The sequence below is a fragment of the Pocillopora verrucosa genome, chromosome 6 (assembly GCF_036669915.1).
Source record: "Pocillopora verrucosa isolate sample1 chromosome 6, ASM3666991v2, whole genome shotgun sequence".
In the NCBI taxonomy this organism is placed as follows: domain Eukaryota; kingdom Metazoa; phylum Cnidaria; class Anthozoa; order Scleractinia; family Pocilloporidae; genus Pocillopora; species Pocillopora verrucosa.
The window spans coordinates 14155428-14179976 of record NC_089317.1 but is presented as its reverse complement, the minus strand read 5'-3'; the positions used below and the strand labels follow the sequence as shown (position 1 = coordinate 14179976).

The following is a 24549-nucleotide window of genomic DNA, read 5'->3' as shown; positions in this document are numbered from 1 at the left end:
ATTCGTTGTTTGGAAATCACAAGCGAGGAAAAGGATTAAAGAACACTAAATTATGGATGAACTATGTCATTGTTTATGGACATGGATGAGTCAAGGAGTTAATACTTCGTGTTAAGCACTTCCCCGTTGTTGGAAAGGGAAATATGGCGATGGAGGGTGCTAGTATAACTTGGCTAGTTTTGATCGCATTAAGCCTCACCTCATGTCACTTTTCAAATGTGAACGGTAAGTTACTTAATAGCGATTAAATCAAAGTAAGAATATTTTTTCAGACAATCAGTATAAAGTCAATTTTATCTTACACTTTACCTGAACAATGAGTCGTTATTTAGGAAACGTTTGCTAAATAACCGCCCCACACTTGACATGTGTTAATCATTGTCTAAATTAAGTTGTAGTGTTTGCATAGGCTATGGGGCGTTGGTTTTTTTATTAAGATTTGTGTAGTTCTATTAGTAACGTGAGGTTGTTTAATTACCCAATTTACTGTAGAGAGGAAATGCAAATTTCTTTTAGAGGTTTAGCTGTCGGGAAATTATTCCAACTATTTGCAATAATTGATAGCAATGTGCAGAAACGATCTATTTTATCAAGAAATAGAATTTTTTTTATCAAAATATTGCAAAATCACATTTGAAATATGAAAAATTACTGTTTCCAAAAAATGAGACAGCTTTGTGAGTAAGGCACTCAACCAAAAATAAACGTTTAATGATAGTAGCATAGACCTCCTTTTGCTGTTTTGTGGTGAAAAGCTGAAATACAATAAATTACTTATATAATTTTATGCTGGGTTCATATGATTTTAAGACCAGGGCATTAACGCGTTTTGATGAGATCTCTTTTTTTTCGCCAAGTCTGGATAGCGAAAAAAAAAATTATTGTTGTGTTATTATGAGTTCACAAGGAAATTGCCTGACCATGAAAAAACTTATCGCGCTAAGAATGGCCTACCAGTAAGATATTCGTTTCCGCTTCGGTGACAATTATCCATCTGAAGTAAAGAATAGAGATCTCTGCAACTGAGGGAAACAGTCTTACCCGGGCAAACTGAACCAGCATATACTGCCGTAAATATGCGCTATGAAAAGCGTTACTACTCACAGTTAGATAGGCAGACATATGATCTCAGGCTTTATGGTGAATATAGGCTGTTGTATTCAATGTTTTGTTCAAACTATACGAGGTCCAAAATTAAAGATGCTTATTTTATAAATTTCAGAGCATTTACCTCGTTTTACCAACTTATATAATGCAGAACAAAATCTTTCGACTTCTTTCAGTTACAGGGATAATTTTTAGCGAAATCTGGTTCAAAACTAGCCCCTCCATATTATGATGTTATTTTTGTTGCCGTTTCACCAAACCAATCTCATATTTGAAACATGTAACGCTTTGTCAATTCAAACAATAACAAAAATTCACTTGTGCTGAGCTTTAAAAAAACATTTTTACGCCACCTTAAGATTTCTAGTTCTGTACAAAGTTTTCAATGGCAAGTCATGTTAATTCACAATTACGTTTGTACTCACGCTATTTTATTGACACAGGCTTTGAGTTTCCTCGGATCTTTAAGCGATATGCTGCTGCTCAGGCCCCGGCACCTGCCCCTGCCCCTGCCCCTGCCCCAGCTCCAGCGCCAGCCCCTGCCGCAGCGGGAGCAGCAGGTATGACGTACACTTGCGGATATTTACCACACATACTCTAAAGAAATGTGTCGAAGCACGATGAGCAGATTTGGGGAACTGTAAACAAACATACATAACTGAGCCGTGTATTTCCCACATAAATACGAAAACTACTTGCTAATCTTTTCAAACAAACATGAAAAAATAAAAAAGGCCACCCTCTGACTTTCAAGCAGACTACAAACATCAGCATTAATTTGGGATACTTGAAATGAAAGTTAAATTTAGTTTAATCGTATTATTATTCCTTTATTTCATATCAAGAGAAAAAATGTGAGAAGCCGCTGGACATTATATTCGTCCTTGATAGTTCTGAGAAGATTGGAAAAGAAAATTGGGAAAAAATAATTAATGCTTCCATCACCATCGCGTCCAAGTTCAGCTTGCAGCACACTCGATTTGGTGTGATTCAATACCAGTCATATCCAGAAACAGTCATCCAACTTGGAAATCCACCATTTACCGACGACAAGCAGTTGCAAGCCACCTTTGCCAAAATATTCTATAAGAGTGGTGGTAAGAGGACGGATCTTGCCCTTAACAGCACTTTGGATGTGTTTAAAGCGGCAAAGATACGTAGCGGTAGTAAGGTTGTGATTCTGATCACTGGGGGACCCTCTAGCGAGGTGTTTCTCGCTCCTGGAAAATCCATTTCTGGAGAGGATCTTCTGGGCATGCCAACGGCTCAGTTACACAAAGCGGAAGTTGCTGTGTATGCAGTTGGAGTTCAAGAAGGTCTTGCCGACGCTGATAAGAAAACCCTGACCAAACAGTTGGGAATTATTGCCAGCACACCAACTTCAGAACACGTTTTTGAATTAGCTGACTTTGCTACAGTGCTAAAGGATGCTCCGAAAATAGCCAACAAGTCCTGTATAGGTAAGTTTATCAGCAGTATTTCTATGATGCGTAGATAGGATGAGAGCGGAGATAAATTTTTAGCTCAGTGACGAGAGAGAGTAAGATGGTATTTTTTCCATGTCACGTGCGTGGGACAAATGTAAGATTACGATTCCCCATGCAGAATCGAACCTCAGACATTCGGATTCGAACGTAATAGCACTAGAGCGCGGAATCCGATTCTCCAGGTGGACTTAGGTTTCTTTGTACCACGCTCGAAACGAGGCAAACAAAATATATTTTTCTGATCGGTTTACTTTAGTGAAGTTTCCATCGTGTAAATTGGGTTTCCGTCGAGTAAATTGGTTTGCTGGAAGCCCCTTCTGTGCTGATTTTGTGCGTTACCAACCTCATTTTAAAAATGTGTGGTCATCTGTTTTACCATTCTTCTTGCTATGTTAGTAATCAGTGGGATAATTACATCTTACTTGATGTCAACTTGGTGTTCCCCGGATTGAAAATAAAGAGATGAGAATCCAGTTTTTCTTTTTAACCCTGCACCTTAAGTCTTAACATCAAAGTCTCTGAAAACTGTTGTTACGGTATAATATAACCGACAGAAAGAACACTATACTCCTATAATCTCATCTACCATACCAAACGACGTGAAATATTCATACTTAGAAGCGACTCTAATGGAGATTACAGTAATTATCCTCAATAAACTTACTTATGCCCACTACAGTCTATATATTAGCTCACCATTGACACAAACTCACAGTTTTCTCCAAAGTTCCTTTTAATGAACAATCTTCCACAGTAGCTGTCTCTCGGTATAGTTTTCCAAACAGTCGGTCACTCTTGGCAACAACAACTAATTACTACTACACGACTGAGTCCTCATATACATTTACAAAGTATTCCAGAACATACCAGAGGCTTACAACACAACTTTTGTGATAATATTTTATCATAACTCCGTGACCAAATAAAATGATCTAGAAAGTTCCATGGTATGCATGTCAACAGGACTAAGCATTCTACAAATTTCTAGAAATTTATATTTAAAGTTATTATCCATGATCTGTGAAGTTGTTTTGCAAGTTTTTTTATCTGTGTTAATAAAGTCACTCATTGTAATATACTGAATATTTCAACTCAATAGTTAATGGAGGATGGAGTGCGTGGTCTGCGTGGTCTGAGTGCAGGCATCCCTGTATGGTGAAGATGCGAACAAGAGAATGTAATAATCCGCTCCCTGAGACTGGGGGTCTCAACTGCACCGGCCCAAAAGTCGAACAGTATCCCTGCGCATCAGTAGCTGAATGTCAAAGTAAGCATAAGTGACAATGCCTTATCCAAATCTTATACTTAAAACAGCCTAGCTCCAGGGATGAATAGTCCTTTAAACAGAACTTTAAACTGAGATGACTTAAGGGCGCCGCCTTTCTATCTTTCATTTGATTTCATTAGTTCATTTGTACATTACATTTCATGCGATGAAAATACTGTATTAACAAAGCAAATAAAATGTTTGCAGCATTACCAACAGACTTCAAATTGCTCTCAGTGTACATCATTTTTGTTAGAAGAAATAATTCTTGGAAAAAAACAACCCATGAAATTTTACTCTTGTCGTCCACACCTATCATACGGTAGTTCTGCAATATGAAATATTCTCTCTTTGGAGAATCTAAACTTTGCAAATGATTGCATTCGGTAATGTCTAGTTTGCACAGTAACTATGAAAATCAAGCACTTAATGACTGGGGCCTAAGGGAAACAGTGAGTTTTGTCCCCCCACACCCTCGATTTGTTCCCCTCGACCCCCGAGAGGGTCGAAGGGCAACAAAACTCATTGTTAAGCGCGGGGCCAGTCATTAAGCGTTCTGTTTTACCTACCAACTCAAGAACAATCGCTGCAAGACTATATTTCTTGAGTTAGGCTGGCACACTAATTTGTCCTGATTCAAGGTGTACGACCTGATCGCACGCAGGTTGAAAGTTCAAGTTGATATTTTCCTAATGCGTTTTGTTCAACCTTGGGAGTTAGCAAGTTTTGACCCATGGCATTGGGCATTTTCTCCTCCAATCGGAACCTATTTGAGTTGGGAGGTATAGCAAAACGGTTTAACAGCTACACAGACCTCTAACATAGTTTTCTTTCGTCCTTTTCCCCCTCGTCAACAAACAACAGGTACTCCACAGCCGGGTAAGTTTGCTTTAAACAATGATCTTTTTTCAACAGATCGTGTTGCATTTTGAACTCTCTTTATCTCAATTTTTTCCTAACTGAAATTCGAGTTGAAATTCTTAGGAATAATGAAAATTGAAAAAACTTAAAGTCTTTTGAAGGGCTCCACTTCTGAAGCAATTTTCATATTGGTTCAATCTACATGAGCTCTACCTGTGACTTTTTTTTCGAGTGCTAGCTCTTCAAGACAATATAACAACCTCAATGCTTAAACTACACAATTTAACATGTAGATGATGATATTTAATCCTGACTAATTTGTAACCAACGATGACGAGTTGCTCACTGCGTACTTGATCTTCCGAGAAATTTTCCACCAAAGGAATCCTTGATTTTATGACACGTGTCTCCGAAGAGTGAAGAGGAAATTAAATCCTGGTTTAAAGGTGCCGTGCTATTTGAGGAATTCTCTAACTCTTAATTCTCAATTGAAAATAAAAAATAAAAGAACCGTCGAGGACTCATAGTAACTAGACTTACCAAAAAAAGCGCAGTCACCGTTACCATGGTAATTACGCCATTTAGCAAGAGCAGGAATTTCAAAATTTCCAAAACAAAAGGTAAAATGGCAATCAGAGGAAATTAAATACAAAAAGAAGAAGTGAATTTTCGAGCTAATTTCAGATTTAACCCTATCTTAATTGCTTATTTGCTAAAGATCGACAGGTAGCACATGTGCGAATGGATGTTAAAACCAAACTTGTTACATGACTAACCGCTAACAAACTAACAAACTGTTTTTTCCTTTCTCTTCCTCATGCTCTCTTCTGACGGTAAGTCAATTAAGGCTATCGTTAATTTATCTTTTAATGTTGCCAATAATACTAAGAGATTTTCTTTGATCAAAGGCCTCGAATAAAAAAAAGTGTTATGAATTGAGCACCTAATCATCTGTTAATAGACTTAAATGGAAAATTTATCAAACTTACGTAAAAGGCAAACTAAATTGCATATTTGTGCTATTTGGCCGTTGGGTACTCTACCAGGGCCCTTTTTTGGTTGTGGTAGAAGGAGGCGAGCAACCTATTAATTCTTCTTTGACATAGATATTTTGTAGCTGATGGACTGATTAGTTTTTGATATTTCGCAAGATTCCGTTAAGAAACATACATCAGAGACTAGCTGGATATAATATATGCAAAATTCAACATTTATTGTGCGATTTGGACATAGGTATTTCTATCTGATGTCTCTCTCTTCGTTTGCCCGATGAGACATATTTCACTTTTCCAGTATTCCCACTCGTGAATGTTATGGAAAAACTATACCAGGGCAGACACGGATTCCATTTAAAAGAATAGGCATAACCCTAAATGGTATTCCATAACTTACAACCCAGAGCGCATATTCAAGACCAACTAATCAAAGTGTCCATAATAGCTCATAGAATGGTACGAAAAAAGGAAAGAAAGTGACAAATCTTGAGTATAATACTGCCATGTCCTTCACTCAAGCATTTATTGCTTCGGTAACATAAAGACAGGTTACAGGCTCATACGATCCACAAAGCGAGCTGTATAAGACTTCCGACCTCGTGGACGAGGGCTGTTAAAGCAAGAAAAATGCTCCCTCAATCACTTAAGTTGAAAAGGGGCCCCTATTTTAGGTACCATTTCCTAACCAGTAGTTGTTCAAGTTTGGCACGTTTTCCATTTCGACGGTTAAAAGGGTGTCTCCTGGCTCTTTACACTTACCACAAAGCTCTTGAAAGCATTACCAGACAATTATCAAAGCTTGATAATGGTGTATTCAGACTTTACTGCTGTAGATCCCAATATATGGTGATTTATGAACCTTAGATGATAATTCTTAAAAGAAGCAAACTTTCCGTCATAATCAAGAGAAAGTTGCAAAAACATTGAAATTATTGAAAGTGATCCTTTGTAATCTTCCCAAACTGATAAACCAGCATGAACGAAGATCGTCAGATCTGCTACTAATGAGAATTTTCATTCCCCTAGGACTAAACCCATTAACGACTCTTGCTCCTAAACAAAAACTTTTACAAACATCCGCACCAACGGAAAAACCACAACCTGCACCTCAACCTAAACCACAACCTGCCCCACAACCCAAACCACAACCTCCACCTCAACCTAAACCACAACCTGCCCCACAACCCAAACCACAACCTGCACCTCAACCTAAACCACAACCTGCCCCACAACCCAAACCACAAACTGTGCCCCAACCTAAACCACAACTCTCACCCAAACTCCAACCCCAACCCCAACCACAACCACAACCTGGCCAACCTCAAGCTCCATCACAGCAGAGTGGAATTGTTGTACATGGATCCCCCGACCCAAAAAGTAAGTTCTTTTGTGCAAATAATTCACAACGTTAATCTGGGAGGTTGATAAACTCAATACGAGTACTAATAACGTTCTTAAAGGCTTCTAAAGCTTGTTTACGCTCATGTAAAAATGATATATAAGCGCGTAGTTGAGAGATTTTTGGGTGAGAGATCTGTGTTACATGGAGCCAATTCTAGAGAATTCCCATATTATAGGTTAAGATTAGTTTTGTGACGGTGTAGTAGGTGTGTGGCTTTGGTTGGTCATTCTGATGCCCCACGAGAGAAAAATATAACAAACTGTGTCCAATTCAATTTCCAAGGAATCTAACCCGTATGTGGTAAATATCTTTTGTAAATATGGACAATACGTGTATTTCAAATTCTTTCTTTTACCGTATGTGATTTTTGAGCGCCTTCCGTCTTTTTAGATTGTGCGAACGGATATGAAGTTGTGCCCCTTTCGGATTATCAGCTAGATGCCTCGTCATCTTACGCCGAAGGAATCAATGAAGCAGATAAGACTCAGTCCAGGATTGATCACATGCCCGCCATGGGAAAAGTAAATAATACGAAAGGACGAGGTATTATCATTGGCTTGTACGCTGTCTAACAAAATACAACGAAACATCCAAAGAGTGAGGCAAAAGGACCCGAAATGATTCTGTGACGTAACTATCATCTTAAATCGGGTTCCTTTAAACTTTTATCGTCTTCTTTAAAACCGATGAGATGAGATCTTTTGGTTGAGGAGATTAGATGATTAACACTGCTACGATTATCAGTTATATGATCGTGATCATTATTATAATTATTAACAACTATTCACCGACACATAGGTGAATAACTTTTATTATATACCACACAGTTACCAAAATATAAGTTTCTTTCTTTCAATACACCCAAAAATAGTCGAAAATTAAACTCTTGACGCCCAATTTCGTCTCATCGGCTGCTCGGAGGTGAGTATAACTTGCTACTTACTTCCGATCTGGCCAATCGGCGCGCGTGGAAAGGACTTTTCACCTGTGTCGTATATACTATTTATTATTATTATTATTATTATTATTATTATATGGTCGTCTTACTTTTTGCTTTCTTTATCCCCTTTTCTCTTACCAGGAGCCTGGTGTGTTGATCATGCCAAAGCCCTAGCTAAAGATAGGAACCAATATCTTCAGCTGAATCTTGGAGCACCAACCACCATTGGAATGATAGAAACGCAAGGCCAGTATTATTACCCAAATTTTGTTACCAAGTTCAGCCTCAATTGCAGTGTGGATGGCGTAAATTGGGTCAGCTACGGCAAGGTATGGTTGTTATTTGGTCAGATTTTCTACTTTGAACATTAAAAAAAGGAAAAACAGGTAGGGTATCGGTGGTCTTTGATTAGAAACCGACGGGAAGACAAAGTAAACAATGGGATTATTTACTTGTTGCGAAGCATTCACGTAGCTTTCAGAAATTCCTACATTAAAATATATATCTGTGGACCTACAAACTTGTGTAGTCTTGTCTGGGTCAGTCTGTCACAAATGATGAAGTCAAATGAAATTTTTACCAACAGACCCTGGATGGTAACTACGACTCAAACTCTCGTGTTGATAATAATCTTAGCCCTGCCATAAGCGTAAGCTATCTTCGGATTATCCCTGTGGAGTCTTCAACAGATGATGTGTGCATGAGAGTAGCAGTCTTCAAATGTCGAGGTAAATTCATATCTTGGGGCTCCAATTGAACCCTTGCATAACATTCCGTATCCGCCCATATTGGCTCTTGTCCTGAATAGGTGGCATTAACAAGATAATATTAGGTTAAAATACTTCATATGCAGCTTTAAATGGTGGTATAGTTCTCGTGGAAGGATATAATCTTACTGAATTTACCTCTATTGTGATGGGTGAAAATGGGAAAGAAGCATGGCGAATCTTTCTCTCGCCACTCTAATGACCAATATTCTTTAAAAATATGACTCGAAAAGTAACGAGCAATATCTGTTGTTGGTTAAAGCATGGCCAGTTGTTTTGATAAGATAGTAATAGAAGTTATAGGAGCAGTGACGCAAACTTGAGAGTGGAGAGGTGCGCAAACCATTATCACGAGAGGGTTTTTAGGATAACGAAGGATCCGTTACACAGGATATACCAAATTCAAGGGTTTCAGAAATTTAAAAAGTTTAAGGAAAGTGAGCCTAATCAGAAACAATACCTTGGTTTAAGGTTAGTGTCGGACGGACGAAAATAAAGAATATACATGATATGTAAAACTTGTGATGGTATTTACATGGAAAATAAGAAAAAAAATGTGTGAATGGCTATTGTTAATTTTTATAGCTGCAAATCTTGTTCCACCGGCCAAAGACCTCCCTGAGGATGGTAAATATAGATTACTTCACGGGGAGGGCATTCGTATGGCATTTCCGCACGAGTTGGTGATGTATTAGAAATCGAACGGGTGAGGTTTCTGATACAAAACAACAAGTGCGAAAATTACGTTCGTATACCCTCCCCGTGATGTAATTTGTTTATTTCATACATCTTGACATTGTTTTATGTTTATTTAGTTTTAAATGACTAAGCTTTTAAGTTATTCCAATAAAATTGAAAGCACTTCTTTCACTTGCAGAAAGTAGCTCTAAATGCGTAAAAATTAGCTCAATTAGCTCTAAAGAATTTCAAACCAGGTTTATTCATGATAAAATCGATCACTTGAAGAATAGAAAAAAGCCAGTTAGTGGTAAAGTTTTCAATGGTAGTGGTGTGCTGTCGTCATCATCCAACGGTTCGAGACTTTGTTTGATTCGTTTGTAACTTCGTGCCGCAGAAACAGAACCATCTGTACAAATACCTGGTGACTTCTTCAGTGTTTGTAGTTATGTTGAATTGTCCATCATGGAATACGGCTTCACTGAAAGGCCCTGCCGCACGAAACATCGAGGTTCTTATGAAGGAAGCCTCCGCCATGGACGTCAGATTGTCGTCGCAGTAGTCGCACATAGAGCATTACTGCTTTCGTCGCCCGCGGAATTTTATGCTCAGTATCACTGACGTATTCTTCTGTAGCGCTTTAGAAACAGATTTGTAGCTCTTCACACTTTGCACATTACGGTGAAAGTTGCATGATGTGATTGGGGAGAATTTTGCGGTCATTAAGTTTTAGTATCCTTGTTTTCTTTGCGCTGTGGTTCATGATCAGTCGTTTCCCGTCGAGTCTAGCTTCGTTTGCCATCGTTTTCATTAATTAGTTCAGTTTGTCTACCCCTGTTGCACTTGTCTTAAATCAACATTTACTAGAATCCTTGAGTAGTTGATACTAAGATAGAGGGGTGCCGCGGCAATCAACATGAGTTTGGTCTTTTCTCGCGATAAATTTTGTAAAGAAACACAGGGTTTCACTCATCTGGCCTATCTTGAGTAACGAAAGCTTAAGGCTTCGCTAATCTGATATTTCGAAGTTCCGCTCCAGTTCGTGTTTTGGTTTGTCGTTCAGAATATTCTATGTATTTACTTCCGTCCACAGCTCTGATATGTTGAACATCTTCCCAAGTAATTTTTAGGTGCTTGTCGCAACCTCCCAATTCGAATGAATGAAGTTCATAGACTACAACGTGTTTAAAAAAGCCTCAGCACTCGTGATTCAAAGCAGGTTTTCCATGTTTAGGATGCTGACCTCCCCGTCTGTTTTTGCCTCTGCGGCGTTTGGCTTATTGCTCTTTCTTTCCTTGTTCAGTTGTTTGCTTCGAGCCTCTAAAGCTTTTCGAGTTTGTACAAACTCAAGGTCCTCCATTACGATCATTGGATATTTGCAGGCTTTCAAGGGCCGGTTGAAGCTTGAAAGAAGGCCTCTGAGGCTTAAAGGCTTGAATTCATCTCCGTCTTTTCTCCTGAAAAGTATAATAAATTCAACCAAGAAATCATTTAGCTGCTTGGGCCGAATCTCTTCCAGGTTTCTCTTCTGATTCTCTTCTTTCATAAACGCCATTAAAATGGCAATGTCCTGTAGTGCTTTTTTTTAAACTAATTTACAGGCTTGTCTAACTCAATAAATCGTAAACTCGAGGTTTCGGTCACCTCAAAAAGCTTATTTTAGGAAATAAAGTTCAACCGACCACGAAGCTAGCTTTCAAGTTTAACCGACGAAGAACAAAGAGGAGAAAGAGCAAAAACCCAGTACTTTTGACAGGTTCTTTGTGATTGGACGAATGTTTTTCGTTTCTCTGATTTGATGGCTATAAACGGCTGCAAACTGGGTTTTGAGACAACAGATTTCGTACTGAACACCTCAGCATGCATGGAACTTGAAATACGTAACTATTTCGCTCTATCTAAAAAAGTAAACGTAGTTTCTTGTCTACTCAGATTTTTAGCGAAATTTTTCAGATCGTAAAAGTATGATTTATACACCGTATACGAGTTTGCTAAGGTGTATTTATACTTTCATTCTTGTAGCTTGGGCAGATAAATGGGCAAACGCCACACGCAAGTCGAAGATAGAAAAGGCACAGCGTAAAAATAGACATCACATGCCAGAACGTCTCGGAAAAGGTAAATGTCGCCCCTATGCTGTCATCTGCTCGCTTAGAGAAAAAAAAAAACAGGCAAACAAACAGACTAACAAGAATACGAGACCGCAATAGCTTGATCTCTTTCTAGCGCTAATTTCCGCACTCCGAAACACAGCGCCCATTTAGTTTAAAGAGAGTTGAGGGATCTGAAACACGTCATTAGAAACAATCATGTACACGTGATGTTCTACGGTGCTGAATGTTTCACCGATAACAGCCATGTGTTTAATGCATTTTGCACTTTGATGGTGTTTCTTAATTCGTGTGTTCTTCATTTCAGGGCTCCATGAAAAGCATTAGGCCGAGAAAGTCAGCTTGCGACCATCAAGAATCTCTCCAGTTCAAAGCCAGCATTGGCAACAAAATAACTGAAATGCCTCTGATCTGAATGCCATATACTTTAGCTGATCATTTCCTGTACTTAGCCCTTGTTTTTCTTGGTGGATCACGTGAATTTTAGGTTTGATGGCTGAGGGTCGTCCTTGGAACAAAATAATAATCTGACCGAATGATTGAAGAATACTGAGCCGAATTTGTTGCTGAAACAAAAATGTTTGAGGCAGCAAAGCTGGATCAGATAGCAAAGTTTTTTTTCATGGTGCTAGGTTCTATTATCTTCCTTTGCTGAAAGCGAGCATAGGTCTGCCGTCGGAGTGGATTAACTCTTTGCGTTTAATACGGCGGTTTTTTTTTCCTTTTTCAGTTAAATTCGGTATTAGATTATGAAATTGTTATTAACTTATGTTTCGCCATCTTAAACCAAACTTTACTAAAAGTATCTTTTTTATAGAAGCTGAGGTTGATAAAATTAAATCTGAAATAAAAACCTGTTTATTTTAAGCCTCAACCTAATGGTTTCATCATTTGGTGGTAGGTTTTGTTTTCTGTCACGACATCCTATTTTGAGTTTTCATTTTCTCTCAGTTGAATGCACAAAATTATTTTCTGTTGACTGGGCTTTTAAGTGTCTGTTACAGATTCTTTGCAGAAAAAAATATTTTTATTTCCATTGAATTTTCATCATTTCATGCGCTCATTTTTTCTCTTGTCATATTCAAATTGCGAATTTCAAAAGTATTTCAGCTCTGCCCACCTGTTATTGTGTTATTTTTCTTGCACTTTCAATGAAATTACACGTGGCATAAATCGGAGTAACAGATAGTGAATAACACGACCAAAGAAATTTGTCTCTTACCCTTTGGTTCAGTTTCAAGAGAGACTCCTACGCATCCAGCAGGTGCAGCTTAATCTCCAGCCATCTGAGTTAGACTCAAATATATCTTGAATGTTTTCGTTCTTTGACTTCCCGTTGAAGCTACACTGATAATTAATGTTGATCAAGTAACGTGTTCTGATCAATCATCTTTCGGTATCAGAGTTGAATTTCCGAGACATGTATTATTTACCAGTAACTGACGGTGCCACGGATATGTCTCAGTTGAACCCTTTGGCTTATTCCTCTTTCCTAATTGTTTCATTTTAATCTTTTTAGCAAAATGAAGTATTAAACCTTCTTTGTGGGACTAAACCTCCTTTTTAACGAATCAAAATGCTCACAACGACAAAAATTTTTTTGAAAAAAGGGATATATCGGGACCGCCATTGGTGTACTGCTTCCATGCATCAACAAGTTCAAAGATTTGAATTAGGAGCCCTAAAATGACCACAAATCATTGGCATTCTCCTCAGCTAATCAGTCAAAACAGGCTATCAGCGATTTTGGAAATAATGAGATCAATAAGGGTTTGAAAGTGAGGGAATTCAGAGCACATGGACAAGAGGAAAAGATTTATCGTGTTTGTTGTGAAACAAGTTGCCAGTAGCACTTTGAGATGTAGATATGATTGGCAAATGAAATTAATCAAACGTAGGGCGTGTGCATTGGGTGGGAAGAAAATATCCTTCAAAATTTGTGCCCTCTCGGGACCGCCACTGGTCTGCTGCTCTGCTTCTGAACTTCACATTTGAGACCACGTTTAACTTTTATACTTTGCAGATTGCAAAAAAGAGCAAAAAAATCAGGAAAAGAACGAGTACTAAGATTTTATAGAAATAGAAATGGGAAGTAATGAGTTTGTTACATGCAAAGCGTAATTCTACAAAGATTTTTAATTAGGAACTGATCCAAATTGGCTTATTGTCAAACCCTAAAATTCCGTTTTCACTTATTGCTGAGAGTCTCGAGCTTTCTTCCTCGGCCTATAACAATATTGAATATTCCATTACGGTCTTCCAATAGTGCCTACCTAAGTCAGTCAGCCCGTGCTCCCTTAACATGCAGGTCCTTTGTATTTTATCCTTTGAACCCTTTTGTAAAGGATAGTTGTTTTCCTCCTGATGCTGATCACTTTCGATGTCATGTCAGTATTTTTACATGATTTGCATTCTTCTCAGCTAGTCAGTTAAAACAAGCTTCAGAGATTTTGGAATTAACGAGATCAATAAGGGTTTGAAAGTAAGGGAGTTCAAAGTACATGGACAAGAGAAAAATATTTATCGTGTTTGTTGTGAAACATGTTACCAGTACCATTTTGAGATACAAATATGATTGGCATAATGTCATTGGCACAATTCGTTTTTGGGATTTGATCCAATTAAACTTTTGTCAAACCTTTAAATTTCGTTTTCAATAATTACTGAGAGCCTCAAGCTTTCGCTGTTGGGCGATGACGATAGTGTTATTCGTGGCCGCCGCCCGATAGTTCCCAATTCGGCCATCATACAACACTTACCTTACTCAATCAATCCGAAGGCCCTTAACAAGCAGGCTGAAGATGGTGGTAATCCTCCTCATTTTAACAAGTTTCCTTTCGATGAGCTGTGAGTATATCTGCATCGTTAGAAATTATTATGTGACAATGTTTTATCGCTTTCTGGCACAAAGTCCTTCCCAAGGGTATGCAAAGTGTGCAAATAAATCAAGTGAGAACATTAGTTCTTTCAATAATTCCAATGATTCCAGGATCTATGAACGCATTTGTTTGTTCTGTTTTGTTTTCTTGCGCTTTTTTTGTTTTTTTTCTTTTTGCTTCAATTCGCCGGTGTTGTTTATGGCTAGCCCACAGCCCGGGACTCTCTTAAGCTGGAAAATTTCTCAAAGCGATTGATTTTTCTCGTTCTTTCAAAAGAACTACTTTTTTGATAGTGATTCTTTTCAAGTAAGCTTGGATATTTTACATCATTCGACTCGCTAGTTTTGGTTTCAACCGTCGCAAGAGAGCAGAATATTGTGCCGCAAAGATAAAGTCTATTTGAACATTTACCCATAAAGCCTTTATGTCTCATCGATCTTGGTTGATACTGTGAAGCCGATAACGTTTTAGCAATCGAATGCATCGAATTGATTTTCTCTCAGCTCGTGGTTTCCTTTCTTTCTTATGTTTGTTTGTTTCGTTTGGTTTTATTTTTTCGTTTTATATGTCTCTGTTTTAAACAACGTTTTTGACATCATAAGTTTGTGACATACTTGAATCAATGTTTTAGGTTGGAATGAGATATCTGGCTTACAAATGATCACTCAGCCGAATAAAACAATCGTTTCCTTCATTGGATCTAATCAAACATTTGTCTGGAATTTCGTTCTCACTGAGGAAGAGAAAGCAAAGGAATTGAAAGTTACCTTTGGTCACTGGAGCAAAGAATACAGCATGGTTTTGGGCGACCACTTGGTAACATTTGTTCAAAATTCGACAGCGAACGAAAGAGTGTATAAAGGAAATGCCTCAATTGCAAGGCGTTTAAATTGGGTGGGAGACATAGAACGTGGCTTCGTGGCTTTCCAACTGAATAATGTTCAAGCACACGATTCTTCAGATTATGGGATCAGGTTCCGCGTTGATGGTTTTCCTCCAGAGACGGAAGAAAGTGGATTTACACTCTCTACGCAGGTTTGAAATCATTTGTTTTTTTAAACATATATTTTCATTTCTAAAAGGATACTCCACGGTTCGTCATTCATGAAATAGTCAAATGCGTGTTAAATAGGCTCGACTAGAAAAACTTTTTCAGCTGAAAAAAACGTGAGCCATAAAGAATGACCTTCGTCCGATCTCCTTGGAGCCCCAGATGTTTTTTCGTGCTATGACGTATGTGTCTTTGCTACCTTGCCTCTCGATGATGCTACCTAAATTGACAAAATTTTCCACCTTCTCGAGTGGTTTCCGTCCAGAGTTATTGGTTCTGGGATGCTGGAGTTGATTTTGAGGATCTTGGACTTTTCCTTGAGTATCTTAAAGCCAATATTGGTTGACGTGGCCCTTATTACTGTCGTCCGTTTTGAATCTGCTGCTGGCTGTGAGAAAGTAGCGCTTGGTCATCTAAAAATTCCAGCTCATCCAATCGTGTCCACATTTTCCTCTGGATTCCATTTCTTTTCTGGGCCGTTGTGTTTTTCAATTCAGTCAATGGCAAGCAAATACAGGTACGGGAGAGAAAGCTATTCCCTATAGTCCGAGCAGTTGCTGAGGTCTCCTTCATAGTGTCTGCTGAAATCCATTCATTGTGCTGGTGTTTCCTCTATTCTACCACTTCCTCACATGTTGTTAGAAAAGATTAGTTTTGCTTTTTTTTCCAATAGATCTCATATTCTTCTTTCTCCGTCAGCTCTTGCAGTACTTTGAATTTTTTAGTAAGCTCCGGTGAAAACTTGTCACTCGTTTACAAGTTCTTAAGCTGGTCAACTTCAAATTTCTTCCATCTGTTAGTCTCCTCCATCCAGCCTTTATTCAGTTTCAGTTTCAGTGTTGCAGTCAGAAGGTGGCGGTCTGTTGCTGCATCTGGTCCTCTCTTCACTCGGACGTACTAGAGAGACCTCCAAAACTTTCCAGCGATACAGATGTGGTCAATTTGATTCTCTTTCCTGTCATCTGGTGAAATCCAGTAGCTTTGTGGATCCTCTTGTGTGGAAAGATGCTATCGCCATTGCTGATCATGAGATTCAAAAGAGGACGATGTATTAAGCAAATTAGATCAATTTTAATATTTTATGTAATGCTAAGGCAACTTTTTTTTAGGTTTTGTTCTATCCGAACCTATGTAATTTGCATAGTGAACAGTTACGTGCGAAGCTTAAGAGAGTTTTTAGAAGCAAAAGACAACCAAGTGTAACTCTTGTAAGTAAACCTAAGAACGAAGTGTTTTGCCTTCACAGGATCCACCTCCATCACCAACCACGCCACCAGGTGGGAATTTTCTTGGTCTTTTATTCCTAATTAACATGACTACTTCAAAAATATCCATTCGAAGTTAAATCGGGATGCTGATGTGCTTATGAAAAATGTTTATAAATCTTAGAAAGAAAAGACCAATAAACAGACTGGCCTCAATATAACTCAACTCCATATACCAAATGTTGTTTAGCAAGACTTTGTTTTCTGCACAGTGTTCACGGCTGCAAACATTGGTGATCCAGTAAGTCGGTTAACATGCAGATTAAGGTAGCGATCTTTTTTGTAAGAAGTTAATCTGCCAACAGTGTAAAATTGGTTCTTAGCGACAGAAATGGTGCACCCGAGTCTGAGATCATAACTCTTTTTTATCACTCAGAACCTGAAAATATAACCGTCAAGATTGAGGAGGGTAAAACACTCAACATCACCTGCCGTTTCATAATGGAGCCAGAAAGTTCATCTGTCATATGGCTGAAAGATAATCGGCCCATCAAGAAAGCCTCACGGAGCAGATTCCTCTTCATTCAAAGCATAAAAAGATCGCAAGCAGGAGACTATAAGTGCGTCTCACTGTCCCCTCACAGAAATTACAGCTCACCTTTCACCGCTGTCGATGTTTTATGTAAGTATTTAAAAAATGTGCGTAACTTTTAGAGAGAATTGCGCTATCGATCGTAATTACAAATTTTTCTTTATGCACTTTTCAAACAATCAGAAACATTTTATGCAAAACTGACTAGGTCATGGAAAAAACACTTATACCTGAGAGTCTTGGCCTTGTGTAAAGTTATTTCCCAACCATTTTCTTTCTTTCAGATGCACCGAAAATACTCAAAACTAATAAACAAGTGTCCGTAAAGTTAACGAGGGGAGACTCAATCACGCTCAAGTGTACTGCTGATGCAAATCCTCAGCCAGCGTTTACTTGGCACACGCAGGGTGCAGAGATCAAACAAGGCTCATACACCTCCAACTCAAGTTCCTTAGTAGTCACTCCCATAAATGACGGGGACTTTACAAGTTACGTCTGTATAGCAAACAACGAGATAGGAATTGACTCGGTGACGTTTATGGTGAACGAAAAGGGTAAGTAAATGGCAGTCTGTAAGGAAACTCTATCTTGGGCTGAAGCAATTATTAGGCGATGGAATCCAGGGCAGCTTATAGATCTACTGCATATAGACTAATTAAGTTCAGTTACACTCATCCACAATCATGAGCAACATTGGTTGCATGTGCATGTTAACATTGACTCCAGTTAATGGTGGTTATTGTTTTACTAATTCAGAGCATTATGAATTCCCTCGACAGAACAACACGAAAATCCCGAAACAGGTGCCTCGGAAAATATTAACGCAGGTCAGTTAATTAGAAAAGACTTCATCCTTTTTATCAAGAATACTTTTTTAGACAAACTTTTACTTTAGCCTATGATAAGTTCTACAGTCGGGCGTTTTATTGAAGTCAAACTAATAAAAGTTAACATTGAACACTTGGACCGCGCGAACAGCGCCCGCCTTTATGTGAATATTTTCGCAAACATTTTCCATGACAAGTTTCGTTTTATTCCAGACCAAATTCAGAGTAAGCCTCGTCAGGAAATTATTAAAACTTATTTCCTAAGACTGTCTAGGAATGTTTAGGCGTGAAAAGAAAGCATCAGCGATTAAGAGAAGCAGAAACAGGGGAAGACAACAGGGCACGATTTTTTTTCATTCGATACATTTCAGATTATAGCCATACTTGAACATTACATAACTCCAGTTAAAATATCTATATTATCAGTGTAAAAAAACACTTTATGCTTTTCCTCCATAGGCCTTAATACAGATTAGATTATCCTGTAAAGTAAGAGCGTAAGAGAACATTTCTCTCTCAAACAGGGGACAAAGAGACACTTACCAAATACCTGTCTATAACAGCGGCCTTAGCCGTGATTACCATTTTCGCGTTTCTCATCCAACGACATGTGGCTAAAAGAACCAGAGGAAACAACAATCAACGAGGATGTGAGTAAATATCAGATTCACAGCTGGCTAAATGAATGTAGTTTGACATCACTGATACATGCTGTTTTATGTAGATTCTGTTAGTTAATAATGCTGTAAGTAACGTAAATTAATTTTACTATTTCAGGTGAAGAAGCCGATGAGAACCACATGTATGTATTTACTAACTCTATACTGAATTATACATTCTAAACTGTTTTTGCCTTTAAAATTTGATCAAAAAGTGACCTTGTTAACCACCAGAGAGTCCTCGCAAGCTAATGAACTTGTTCGACATGGAGCTTACAACTTATCGTTCTCCGGTGATCCTGAATGGGAAATACCGCGAGCAAGGTTGAATGTAGAGAAAATTATTGGGCGTGGTGCATTTGGCGTGGTGTCAAGAGGCTTAGCGCTGGATTTGCCAGGAAAACCAGGATGGACTGTTGTAGCGGTGAAGAGTGTCCAAGGTTTTATTTTAATCTTCCTTTTTATGTAAAAAAAAAAAAAAAAAAAAACTTTTTAATCTTAGATGCTTAAATTGTTTGTAGGTAACAAAGAACTTTAAACCAAGAACTCTGAGAAGTTGAGAATTATATGTTTTGTTTAGAATCATATAGCCTTGATCTAAATAGTATCGATATCATAAACATGAGATAATATGGGTCAACGTGAGTAAGTGAAAATTACGATATGCTGACCATCAGATATGATCTAAGTGGAGCTGTAAAGAAGTCAGATGTTCTTGGTATTAATTTGATGTTAGACAGATTAGAGTGACATTTTGTTCTGTCGGTGTTTATAAAGATGATGCTTCAGAAAAAGAGAAGTTAGACCTGTTGTCAGAGATGTCAGTCCTTAAGCACCTTGATCCTCATCCTCACGTCATTCGCCTGTACGGCTGTGTTACTACTGAAGGTGAGCTTAAGGCAGACACATCATTGCTGTCAAACGTACCTTTGTGTTACGAACCCGTCTGCTGTCAGTGTCACTTTCGAATGTGACGTCTGTTTGTACATGTCGTATTGTTAAAAATGCCTCCATCTATATCGCTGTTAACGTCACTTTTAAAGATAAGATAGATATTGATTAAGAGATGCATTGGTTGGTTGTTACGTCATCCTTACATACGTCTATGTATGCCGAGGCGAGGTAATGGCTTACTTTCAAATATCTTGAACTATGGTGTGTTAGTACTTTGTGCAACAGTTATTGAAACCTCTTAGAAATCCGGTAGATCATCAACATGATCAGTTTACCTTACTTTGTAACGAACACAACAAGATTAAGTTGATAACCAGAATATATCAATTGAAGATTCCTCAGCTAAGGTAAAATTTATCTTATATTAGCACGGCCGCTCGTAGTGGTCGAGTATGCGCAGTATGGTGACTTGCTTGGGTACCTGAGGAAGAGCAGAGGAGTCCGAGATAACTACTACAGTGATCCTTCGGTAGAGCCCCGCACCAGCCTTACTTCCAAGCAGCTACTAAGGTTCGCATGGCAGATCAGTGATGGAATGGACTACTTGTCCAAGAGAAAGGTAATAAATTCACTGTTGATTTTTTATGGGACAGCTAAAGAGCATTCCGAAAATAAAGTCATAAAGTTACTTTGTAACGAACGATCACTGTAGAAATGTATAATTTTGTTTTTTTGTCGTTAGATCATTCATCGCGACTTAGCCGCGAGAAATGTTTTGGTTGGTGACGAAGACGTTTGCAAAATCACGGATTTTGGAATGGCCAGAGATGTCTGGGAAGAAGACATATATGTGCGAACCCATGAGGTACTTCTTTACGACATATTTTACTCTACCAGTATCCGAGCAGTTGGATTAAAGAGTGCACTTTTCAAGCTAGTTTTTTTTTCTTGATCCTTGACTACAGGGCCGTCTTCCGATTAAGTGGACGGCAGCTGAGGCTCTGTTTGGAGATGGTGCATATACTACTCAGAGTGATGTGTGAGTTTGTTTTGTCTTTTCTACACTCTATTCATAAACAGTCGAGCAAATATCACCAGGACATATTGATAATTTTTTCGAAGTAAACTCAGCGACAATATTTTGAGTTTGAACATAGGGAGATGCCAGGGTCTAGGGAATCTAAGTTACGAGGAAATACGATAAAATGATCAACCCATTATGTTTTTGTGTAAATTTCGTTTTAACGAATTATTTTTCGTGAAATAGTTTTGGCAAATTTCTTTAAGACCAATTTCAATTATTAAGTTAAATTTTCTCTTAGTTCCCATCAAAACCGCGTTTTCGTTATTTGATTTTCATGTTTTTCATGTATCGAAATTTACAAAAGAACGAAGTCACCAGCAAAATATATTTTAATTAGCTTCGTTCACGGTATGAACATCCAAGTATTCAAATGAGGCAAGAATATTGAATAATTCCGAGTTTTTGTCATTACTCAAACTCAGGTGGAGCTTTGGTGTGGTGATGTACGAGATCTTCACTGTAGGTATGTTGAAATTAAAAATATAGAACTTAATTTTAAAAGGTAAGCTCAAGCCACTGTTCCTTTGGCTGAATGTAGAGATGCTGGTAGCTTAATGGTTAACTAGCATTTTCGCTACATACTTTCGGTTTCAATATAAGCCAAGTTATAAGCAACCAGCCCACAAAAAAAGACAAGAGAAGAAAGAGAGAACAGAAACATATTAGAAGAAAAACAGGTTGTAAGGTCTCAGAGATTCTCTCAAACAAACTTCTTTTTTGACATCATGTATCCCTATACAGCTCCTGTCCACAGCTTGCGACATTTGATTACTTTTGCCTATGTACAGACGAATTACACTTCTTCAGATTTACAAATATGTCTTAAATAATTTCTGGCTAATAAAGATAACGCAATTCTTACTTTCCCTTTGACAATTTCTCACAGGTGGGGACCCGTTCCCTGGGGTGTATATGAGAGATATCCCCGCGCTGTTGAGGAATGGGTTCAGGATGTCACGCCCAAAATTTGTCAGTGCAACGCTGTGAGTAGCTGTCATTGTAAAACAGGTGGTCAGGGTAGTTCAAACAGCAACGCCAGTGATGCTCAACTTTTCTGTCCCCCCCCCCCCCTCCCCCTTCCATTGCATTTCAGTTGAGGGCTGAGGCCGAGATTATTATTTTAGTTACAAACACCGAGCGGGACGCGACCGTTACATTTGTTTTGGCATTCCAAAGCTGTCATAACGGACAAAAAAGTTACGACGAACACCAGCTAAAAGGAAAATACCATTCTTTGCTTCTTAAACGCTTGTATTCAAATTATCTTTTGAGAGATTACGATGATTTTTGTCTATGTTGGACAAAATAAACAGACCTTTTACTGTTTCGCATTGGTTTAAAAGTACGTATCAATGAGAGCAATTTTGAGAACGTTTAGCAAGTGGCACCAATAGCCAAAAGAAATCTCGAGCAAGTGAAAACTTATCGATGATAGTCAGGCTGTTCTGGGTTGTGAGCAGTATGGGGGCTCTTCGCCTCAAGAGAAATTATAATAAGATGTATGCCTTTGTGGTAAAAATGTGTATTGTTGACACATTAATAAATAGATAGACAAGAAAGAAAAGTAGCAAATTTAAATTGTGTAACTGACCAACGTTTTTTTCAAACAGTTACGATATCATGATGGAATGCTGGAAGACCGAACCCTTACAAAGGCCAGACTTTGAGGGTTTACGGTCACTAATACATAGCATGATCCAGGACGAAGAACAGGTCAGAAATGAAATGTTTGTTTAAAGACCTTAGGTTCGTCAATGTGTGAGATATCTCTTTAGGTCTTTATGTTGAAGATAATTCATTTTCAGTTTTGTCAAAGCCATTACGATTATTATCTGACAGCATTATGGCATGCTATCTAGTTAAAGTTTTGGTAAACGTGACTATATTTGTTTTAAATTGTGTCTTTCTATCTTCTTACACTTAGGAATATGTCAACTTGGAGGAGCTGTTTTATGAAAATGTGCTACCAACCAGTCTCTCAGGAGAGTGGTCGGTATAGCATTGAGCTAAATCTAACGAGAACAAGACAGATATAGTTACCAGGCAAATGCATCAACTTAAACTGACAAAGGAAAGATTGTAAGGGAATAAATAAAGAGATTTACCTGAGTAACTTTCGCAATCTCTCACCGAGTTTCAGATTTAGTTATAAGAAGTATACTGGGTGTTACAGCTGCATTTTTATTCTCAAATTTATCTATGTTCATACTGAAAAGGAACGGTATGAAGAAAATGAATATGTTGTTGAATTAATAAAGAAGAAGGTGTAAACTAATACCTCTTTATTTCCTTATAACTACAATTGAATTTAACCCTGTAATGCCACTGTATTTGAGGCAAATGTTTGGGGAAAATCTTGGTCATGGCCATCCATACCAATGGGTGGCGAGTAAAGTTGCCTATTGGGTTCAGCCTGTACCAGGTGGCTGTTCGTACGTGATAAGGAGAAATCAGGATAAAAGAAATTCACAGGTATCCTGTAGTCACCCACATAGTTTAAAGAGGACCCTGAGATATTTTGTTGATTAGCCCCTCGATACCCCTGATTTATCATGATACCCAAGAATACCCTTGTCTTTAACTTTACCTATATAGCTTACTGGTTGAAATTTGCCAATTTCGTTATTTATTAAGTGGTGCGCCGTATAAATTATTGCAAAATATCTAGAAATAGACCTATTTCCAGCAATTTTCGAAGACTATAGGCCGGCCTCATAAATGAGTTGAGCTGGAAACGCCTATCGTAGATTTGTACACGTTGAAATCCAAGGAATTTGCTTTCAGAAATACTGCGAAACTTAAAACAACTCAAGATAGATCCACTGACGCTGGCAAATGAGCTTCTAAGCACTCTTGATATTATCTCAAACGATTCAAATCGAGCTGCTTAATTTCACGTGGGTCGTTACTCCAGAAGTGACGTTTAGAGAGTTTACTTTTACGCTTAATAGAAACTTTTGAGTTTCAAGAGCTAATACTTTTTTGAGACTCACGTTTTTTCTAAACGTTGTTTGTTTCTTTAGTTTCAAATGCTTTTCGGATGTTGTTTACTACGCTACTCGTGCTTTCATTATCATCATCGTTCACGTGGATTTTGAAATCGTGTGAGATGAATCTTGTTGCAAAGTATTTTAGGTAAAATGGCCAAAATATCGAAGATATTCACATTTATTAAAGTGGGTAGTGTACTAGGGACCCCTAAAACACCAGAAGGTGGTTCGAAATGTTGATCAAGCAAATATACGATTGAAAGAACCTCTCAGGTGTTATTGTGTTATTGCCTAAATCAAATAGCGCGTCTAAGCATTCGGAAGTTTGAGTTTCCTTTAACCCACTCCAATGACAAGCACCTTCTTACCCCGACTATTCGAAAAAAAAGAAAAAAAAAGAAAAAGCTGCTCGTAATTAGAAGTGGTTGTGTGGAATTGCCCAAGAGTCGGAAACTGCGTTTAGTCATTATCTCCAAAATTAACAGGCTTAAGAGTAATTCAGACATCCACTGCGTTTTTGAAATCCAAGATTTTTTACTAGGCGGTTGACCTCAAGGGTCTGTTCTCAGAAAAGTAAAGTTACATTTAAAAAAAGATTTCTTGTAATGTGCTAAAAATTTGACGACGGACGCCGCTGTTCTGAATCTTGCTTAGAAACTTGTTGCTTTCCATTCCTCAGAGATCATTCCGAACAATTAGGAGCTACCTACTCATGAAAAACGTGACTCTTCTCTCTATAATGATATTTTGTGA

General features: G+C 38.2%; 2 protein-coding genes across 3 annotated transcripts; both read left to right on the top strand.

The window, feature by feature from the left end:
• Nucleotides 1–93: 93 nt before the first annotated feature.
• LOC131777759 (coadhesin-like) lies at nucleotides 94–12489 on the top strand. Of its 2 annotated transcripts, none has more exons than XM_059094093.2 (12): nucleotides 94–225; nucleotides 1551–1667; nucleotides 1953–2567; nucleotides 3694–3861; nucleotides 4726–4740; nucleotides 7044–7094; nucleotides 7510–7662; nucleotides 8201–8388; nucleotides 8646–8787; nucleotides 9412–9453; nucleotides 11527–11622; nucleotides 11923–12489. In XM_059094093.2, exons 1-12 carry the CDS (start codon nucleotides 144–146, stop codon nucleotides 11940–11942), a joined length of 1689 nt encoding a protein of 562 aa, XP_058950076.1. In that variant the 5' UTR covers nucleotides 94–143; the 3' UTR covers nucleotides 11943–12489. The 2 variants fall into 2 exon arrangements, with proteins under 2 accessions (XP_058950076.1, XP_058950074.2); XM_059094091.2 differs by having other exon boundaries at nucleotides 6744–7094.
• A 1810-nt stretch (nucleotides 12490–14299) lies between these two features.
• Nucleotides 14300–23060, top strand: LOC131777753 (fibroblast growth factor receptor 3-like). The gene is made up of 17 exons (XM_059094084.2): nucleotides 14300–14462; nucleotides 15126–15529; nucleotides 16792–16822; nucleotides 17187–17432; nucleotides 17627–17896; nucleotides 18122–18169; nucleotides 18694–18819; nucleotides 18947–18971; nucleotides 19063–19268; nucleotides 19606–19716; nucleotides 20151–20341; nucleotides 20465–20587; nucleotides 20688–20761; nucleotides 21229–21269; nucleotides 21693–21789; nucleotides 22417–22519; nucleotides 22731–23060. The coding sequence occupies exons 1-17, from the start codon at nucleotides 14417–14419 to the stop codon at nucleotides 22803–22805; spliced, it is 2217 nt and encodes a 738-aa protein (XP_058950067.2). The 5' UTR covers nucleotides 14300–14416; the 3' UTR covers nucleotides 22806–23060.
• The last annotated feature ends 1489 nt before the right edge of the window (nucleotides 23061–24549 follow it).

Excerpts from the sequence above, each read along its gene's own strand:
- LOC131777759 (XM_059094091.2), top strand. The coding sequence starts at position 144 with ATGGCGATGGAGGGTGCTAGTATAACTTGGCTAGTTTTGATCGCATTA. Across the intron at positions 226-1,550 it reads TCACTTTTCAAATGTGAACG|GCTTTGAGTTTCCTCGGATC; the intron begins GTAAGTTACTTA and ends TTATTGACACAG. Across the intron at positions 7,663-8,200 it reads AAATAATACGAAAGGACGAG|GAGCCTGGTGTGTTGATCAT; the intron begins GTATTATCATTG and ends TTCTCTTACCAG.
- LOC131777753 (XM_059094084.2), top strand. The coding sequence starts at position 14,417 with ATGGTGGTAATCCTCCTCATTTTAACAAGTTTCCTTTCGATGAGCT. Across the intron at positions 18,972-19,062 it reads GAAGCCGATGAGAACCACAT|AGAGTCCTCGCAAGCTAATG; the intron begins GTATGTATTTAC and ends GTTAACCACCAG. Across the intron at positions 21,270-21,692 it reads GTACGAGATCTTCACTGTAG|GTGGGGACCCGTTCCCTGGG; the intron begins GTATGTTGAAAT and ends AATTTCTCACAG.